The sequence below is a fragment of the Plecotus auritus genome (assembly GCF_963455305.1).
Source record: "Plecotus auritus genome assembly, chromosome: 2".
Lineage (NCBI taxonomy): Eukaryota > Metazoa > Chordata > Mammalia > Chiroptera > Vespertilionidae > Plecotus > Plecotus auritus.
Window position 1 is genome coordinate 185,086,801 of NC_137771.1, and position 6,829 is coordinate 185,093,629.

Consider the following 6,829-nt stretch of genomic DNA (forward strand, 5'->3'; position numbering starts at 1 on the left):
ACCCTCCCTCCAGGTCACCACCAGAATACAGAGCAGACAGCTAGCTCCTCCACCTGTTCCCATAACCACCAAATCCACTCTTCCTATTTTCTTCATAGTTGTGTCCCATGCTTGTGTATAAAAGCCTCTACCCAAAGCTTCCTTAAAAATTATGAACATTTCCAGGCTACGCAAGTGACTCATTCAAGTCAACATGTGATTTGACTTCTTAAGCGACTGAAAGTGTTAGAAGGACACAAGCGGGGCTCCTTGCCAATTCAAAATTCTATGCCAAATGGGTGTTATCTTCTGCGCCTGGGGTGCCCCAGGAGCCAAAAACACCATATCTTCTCTTGTGTAGAAAATCACATTGGAGGACAAATGTTGAGGATAGTCAGCCAGGAGACTGAGAAACCCTGAACCCAGATACCAAAAGGCTGAGACAGATCTTACATTGGATGATCATCTGGCTATGGGCCAGAGACATAATATACCATAGGCAAACTAAAAAAAAATGATATTAAAGTAAATGGAAAAATTTAAGGGGAGGAAAAGTCTTAAAAAGTAAAGTTTAATTTAAAAAAATCATACACACAAAACAACTCTGGTTCATTTTAAACTCTCCCGCTGGGTCTTTCACAGGCAAGTCAGTTTCCCACTGAGTCCAGACCAGGTAGAGAAGCACCACAGTGGACAGAGAGCCAGCCCCTCCTGAACAGGACAACAGCCACTGCAACTCAGACTTGAACAAATGTCCATGACCTGAGTGACTAAGCAGCAAGGTTGGCTTCCCAATGGTTCAGAAGGCCAGTTTCTTCATCAGCAGATAAACTCTGGAATCCACTTCAAATCCATGCAGGTTGTTGGCATCACCCTGCAGCCTCATGAGCAGGCCCCCATAGGACACGTAGGCAGAGCTGAAACAGAAGGTCCAGTCCCATGAGTCTGAGATTTGGAGCAGCTGTTACTCAGCAGCTCTCCAGCCCAGCCTAAGAAAAAGAGGCACCTTTCTAATGTTTTGTCACTAGGAACCAAAATTCAGACAAAAATGAATGCACAGACATATGCAAGACAGTGTTTTTTATATTAGCAAAAGTGGAAAATACTACATGCCCAGAATAAAGGAAATGGTCAAATTAATTCAGATATATCCATTTACTGGAATGTTAGATATACAGCTATTAAAATGTTTAGGAAAAGCTCTAAACTGACATGGGGAAACATGTTTTACATAACATTAAGCAAAAAAAGTAGAAGAAAATATTGTAATAAACAACAAGATCTCAAAGAAAAAAGCACAGAAGAAAAAAAAATACCTAAATTATTCAAAAATGTTTATGTAAAAGGTTCCCTCTGGGTATGGAATTATAGATGACTTTTGTTCCTTCTTGACATTACTTCTCTGCTTTTCATATTTCTTACAAAGGGCACATATTGTTTTAATAAGATTTTAAAGAAAAGAAAAAACAGCTAGGCAGGGAAACCAAAGAACAAGGATTGGGTTGCAGTGTAGCAACATATACATATACATACATACTTACAAACAAACACACAAGCACAAACACACCTAGCAGTTTAATTACTTAATGCTGCATTTATTTCCTAAGGAAGCAGCCTTCCTTCGCACTGCACACAGCAAGGTTATCAGTCTCTCATTTGGACCACCAGGGCCGAGACCCTGACAAAGAGCAAAGTGAGCGGCCTACATTTTAGACTGAAAACTGTTCCCAGAAGTTTCTTTCTGGGTCCTGCTTAGGTCTGAGGTACTTAAAGAGAGGGACCCAACACAGGAAGGATAAGCAAGTCCCAAATTCTCAGAACAGGGCAGGGTGAAAGGGTTCTCACAAGACCAAGGAACTTACAGACGTGTTGCTGCTTCAGTAGAAGTTTCGTCTCCCTCAATCCTGTACACTTTTCCATACATTACATACTCAAATTGGTCAGCCCTGTGGAACAATAGTGGCAGTTACTCTTAAAAGTAGTTAACAATGCCAGGCCAGTGTTGCTCAGTGGCTGGACATCGACCCATGCACCAAGAGGTCACTGGTTTGATTCCTGGTCAGGGCACATGCGGGGGTTGGGAGCTCAATCCCCAGTAGGGGGCGTGCAGGAGATAGCCAATCGAAGTTTCTCTCATTGATGTTTCTATCTCTCCCTTCTCCCTCTCCCTTCCTCTCTCTCTAAAAGTCAATAAAAATACATTTTTTAAAGTAGTTAACAATAATAAGAGGTTCTTTAAAATTGGTAACTAAGTGCCAGCATTATAGCAACAGGCACTTTCCAAATACAATGTTATTTAGTCCTCACAGTAAACCTGCGAACTAGATACAACCATCTGTCTTTCACTGACAAGAAAACTGAGGCTGAAAGAGGTTAAGGTTATTCAACAAATGAGTGGTAGGACTGAGATTTTAACTCAATGGGGTTCTAAACTCCCATCACACCAAATTCCCCCCCAAGACTCAAGGCTCATACAACCTAGGTCACTCAGTAGTCATTTCCTCCACCATCAAAAAGCTACAAATCACAAGCATGTAATCACTGCTCTGGATAAACACCTTGTTAATTCTTTTTTTAAAAAAAAAAAAAAATGTTTTCATTTATTTCAGAGAGAGAAAGTGAGAGGGAGAGATAGAAACATCCATGATGAGAGAGAATCATTGATCGGCTACCTCCTGTATGTCCCACACTGGGGATCAAGCTTGCAACCCAGGCATGTGCCCTGACCAGGAATCAAACCATGACTGCCTGGTTCATAGGTCGACACTCAACCACTAAGCCACACTGGCCAGGTACCTTTCTAATTCTTTTTTTTTTTTTTTTAAATATTTTATTGATTTTTTACAGAGAGGAAGGGAGAGGGATAGAGAGTTAGAAACATCGATGAGAGAGAAACATCGATCAGCTGCCTCCTGCACACCCCCTACTGGGGATGTACCCGCAACCAAGGTACATGCCCTTGACCGGAATCGAACCTGGGGCCTTTCAGTCCGCAGATCGACGCTCTATCCACTGAGCCAAACCAGTCAGGGCTCTAATTCTTAAGTGCAGCAATTTCCTTAAGTTCCTCAGATTCTGCTGATAATCTTTTATTCCACGACTTAATTAAATAAGGGTCTTTCTATACCACTTATCTACTTTGTTCTCGGGCATATTTCAAGTACTCCCTTCTTCACTCCCTCACCTGGAAGGTCTATCATCTGTAGGGTTATATTCACCATCATCCAAGGTACCATCTTCATACAAGGTACTGGCTATGACCAACCGGAACTTGTCACCTGAAAGTAATGGCAATATCTGAGAGTGAAAATAGCCGAAATGGCAAAAAGTCTCCTGCTATTTTCTGTGTTCAATACTTACCCAAATCTACAGGGTAAATCTGAATGTTTACATCTAAGATAAGGTCCATCTTGAAAGATTCACTCTCACAATGCAGTCGGGATACTGGAGAGAAGTAGAGAAAGAGTGGCAGAGGATAAGTGCCTGACCCAGGGTGACCCTGCAGACCCCACTTTGGGGGGCCGTATGCAATAGAAGACTCAACCTAACCCAGTGGTCGGCAAACTGCGGCTCGCGGTTTGCCGCTCGGTTGACTAATGAGTTTGCCGACCACTGACCTAACCCATTTTGCATCCACTGGCCTCTCATCTGTTCTCAGAAGTGCAGACTCAATCAGAACCAGATATGCAAGAAGCAAAGTGGAGAAAATCCCAGGAAAAGAATCAAAAGTCCTCTGGCAACAAAGAATATCCAGATTCTAGGCCTGCCTCGGTGATTAAGAAACAACCTAACTTTGGGCAAAGGTTTTGTCTTTCTGTGTCAGGTGCTGTGTTGAGGGGATTATTAAGACATGTAAAAACCGGTGTTTGTCTTGAAGAACATTCTCATCCAGGCAAAGGGTGAGAAAACAGAAAGAAACAATTATTTTTTAAAAATATATTTTATTGATTTTTTACAGAGAGGAAGGGAGAGGGATAGGGAGTTAGAAACATCAGTGAGAGAGAAACATTCATCAGCTGCCTCCTGCACACCTCCTACTGGGGATGTGCCCACAACCAAGGTACATGCCCTTGACCGGAATAGAACCTGGGACCTTTCAGTCCGCAGGCCAACGCTCTATCCACTGAGCCAAACCAGTTAGGGCAGAAAGAAACAATTATTGATCAATGACAGAATAAAGAGCAACTCTTTATTATTCCAAGCAGCCAACTCTAACTCGGAGAGGGCTTCACAAAAAGCTAAAGATTCTAAGGGCAATACAAGAATATAGGTGGAAAGAGGCTTTGCTCTGGGTGATGTGCTCAGGATGCAGGATGCAGAAGATTTGTTGAATTGTACACTTGAAGCCTGCATGGTTTTGTCAACCAATGTCACCCAATAAACTCAATAAAAACTAAAAAACAAACAACAAAAAATAATACAGATTCTGGAGTCGGATTATTTGCTGTGCAGCCTTGGGTGGGTTACTTCTCAGAGAAAAATGGGTAAGACAATAACTACCTCATGTAGACACTTGAAAGAAATAAGACAAAGCGTGTAAGGTGCACAGTACAGCGCCTAGCAGAGTGGGCAGGGACCAGAAGGATGCCCAGGAGTTTACTAGCACCACGAGAAAAGGCCACCCAGGCACCGGGCACAGGATGTGTGAACCCAAGGAGAGCTAGGAGTCTCCGTTCTTTCATCTATAAAATGTTTCCTGAGCGCGGTCCCTACATCAGGACCTGTCCGTAGGCGCATGCCACGTGGGTTGGGTGGACCGGGGCCCGGGGGCGTGTCCCCAAGAACCAGGTTAGTCCCTTACCCAAAACTGCCTCTATATACCTTACTTACCTCGGTCAAACTTCTTGCCCTCCGGGTCAATGTCTTTCACATCAAAAATATCCTCAAACAGAATGCCGGCCATGGCAATAGGACGACGAGAGTAGCACAGAGGGCGCTGACCGCGCAACCACGACTAGGAGTACGCGCACCCCCTCGCGCGGAGAAAACGTGCAGGAGAGGGGGGAAAGGTACCGCCTAAACAGCAACAGCAAGGAAATAGAATAACGCCTGCGCACAGACAGGCAGTAGCACGGCCACTTCCGTCGCCTAGCTCTCGGGGCTTCCTAACTTCCGCCCCGAATTACTGCTTCTGAGAGACTTCAGTGTTGAGGGCGGGCCTCAGATCCATAACCCCGCCCCAGGGCGGGATCACAATAGATAGACCCCACCACCACCACCTCCCGCCGAGGTGGCGCGGTTTCTAGCTTTCTGCGGAGGCTCGACTGCGCCCTCTTCAGTATTCCTGTTGGGAAAACTGGAACGCATGGGGCCCTACCCCAGCCAGAGACCTTGATCCTTGGCCCAGAGAAGCCCAGCCCAGCCCTACCTGCCAGCACGCGTGCTCGCCGAGGGCACAGTCCGCGCCGAGAAAGGGCGGAGCAGAACCCCGCCCCCAGAGCGCCGGCTCCGCAGGGCGCAATACCTAGCCCCTCCAGCTGGCACCGAGGCCCTTCAGGCCGGCCTGGCCCAGCTCGGCCCTGCTGGATGTCACCCGAGCTGGGTCCTTTCAGTTTGGGAATTTGCCATGATGTCACTATGGGGAAGAGGAAAGCCTGCACTATCCCTTCCCCTGGTACCGCACCCTCCCCACCATTGTCCTCTTGCCCTGAGTCCTGCTCTCTTCCCCCACACCGCCCTGTAGGCTGGCATTGACCCCATCACACTGCCTCCGGAGCTTGGTACTGCTCGTTCCCTCTCCACTGCCCTCTCCCCCTGGACACTGATCTATGTGCCCCTTCATCCTGGCACTCTCCTCTCCTACGGATACTCTTGCCTTACACTGACTGCCCCTTCCTCCAGGATGCTGGCTCCTCTCACACTGCCCCCTTCCTGGCACTGCCCCCTCCTCCCAGCCAACACCTCTACCTCCCACATGTCCCTTCATCCTGTTGCCTCCTCCGGCACACTGCCTATTTCCTGGGCACTGGCCTCTCCCCTGACACTATCTGACACGCACACACAGACCATCCACCCTGTGTTCACCCCACCCTCTGCTCTATCCTTCTTCGAACCCTGATGGAGAACCAAGAGCCCATTTCCCCCATGGCGGCGAGGTGTCAGCAGCTACTCGGGTTTCTCCTTGGGCCCTGCCAGGAAGAAGCGACCTCTGTCCCTCCACGCCCGCCTCCAGGAGCGCCCTCTCCCGCACCTAGACCTCCCTTCCCTCGAGCCTCACTCCTCCACCCCCCACCCCCCACCCCCGCTCGGCCCAGCCCCGCACACCCCTCAGTCCAGAGTGCTCCCGGTGCACCTCACTCGGGAAGCCGCAAGAAAGGGGAGGAAGGGAAGGGATGAGAGAGACCCAGGGCCTCAACTCCGAGCATTGCCCCCCCGCCCCCACTCCTGGACTTAGTGTTCCCCTCCGAGTCCCGGCAGGTTTGCTTCTCACTCCAGGCGGAGCAGCGGCGTATCTGAGCTGCTGGTCCCTCCGGAGAAGCAAGAGAGGGAACCACTTCAGAGAGAGAGACTGGGCCTGAAGAGTCTGATGCGGACGGCGCCGCCGGCCCTGGTCCCGGCTGTCCGACCCCGGTGTCTCCAGTCTCTCCCGCTCGGCTCGGGCACCGGGAGCTGCAGACCCAGCCCGCCCCTCCACGTGCCAGTGGACCCGCCCCCGCTCTGGCACCGGCGCCCCTCTCAGCCCCCCGCCTCCGCGGAGAGGGGGCGCGGGCTCGCGCGTTCCAAGCGCCCCCTACCGCCTCTCCCAAGCCTAGAAGGCGGCCCCAACACAGACCCCGGCCGGGCTGGGCCGGCCCCCGCCAATGGGCCGGCGGGCGGAGCAGCACCGCGGGCACCGCCCTCGACCCGCCCG

General features: G+C 49.4%; 1 protein-coding gene across 4 annotated transcripts; it reads right to left on the minus strand.

Moving 5' to 3' along the window:
- Positions 1 to 531: 531 nt before the first annotated feature.
- On the minus strand, positions 532 to 6,720 carry POLR2H (RNA polymerase II, I and III subunit H). 4 transcript variants are annotated; one of them, XM_080652042.1, is made up of 6 exons: positions 6,410 to 6,720; positions 4,810 to 4,995; positions 3,340 to 3,423; positions 3,164 to 3,257; positions 1,842 to 1,925; positions 532 to 896 (listed from the first exon to the last, which is right to left on the minus strand). In XM_080652042.1, exons 2-6 carry the CDS (start codon positions 4,880 to 4,882, stop codon positions 779 to 781), a joined length of 453 nt encoding a protein of 150 aa, XP_080508168.1. In that variant the 5' UTR covers positions 4,883 to 4,995; positions 6,410 to 6,720; the 3' UTR covers positions 532 to 778. The 4 variants fall into 4 exon arrangements, with proteins under 4 accessions (XP_080508168.1, XP_080508169.1, XP_080508167.1 ...); XM_080652043.1 differs by lacking the exon at positions 6,410 to 6,720 and adding an exon at positions 5,348 to 5,500; XM_080652041.1 differs by lacking the exon at positions 6,410 to 6,720 and having other exon boundaries at positions 4,810 to 5,847.
- Positions 6,721 to 6,829: the final 109 nt, after the last annotated feature.

What these genes read in the sequence shown, in the direction of transcription:
- POLR2H (XM_080652042.1), bottom strand. Translation starts at nt 4,882, where the DNA reads ATGGCCGGCATTCTGTTTGAGGATATTTTTGATGTGAAAGACATTGAC. An exon ending in GGGCAAGAAGTTTGACCGAG is followed by an intron (nt 3,424 to 4,809) that starts GTAAGTAAGGTA and finishes ACTTCTCTCCAG; the next exon opens with TATCCCGACTGCATTGTGAG. An exon ending in GATTTACCCTGTAGATTTGG is followed by an intron (nt 3,258 to 3,339) that starts GTAAGTATTGAA and finishes CATTACTTTCAG; the next exon opens with GTGACAAGTTCCGGTTGGTC.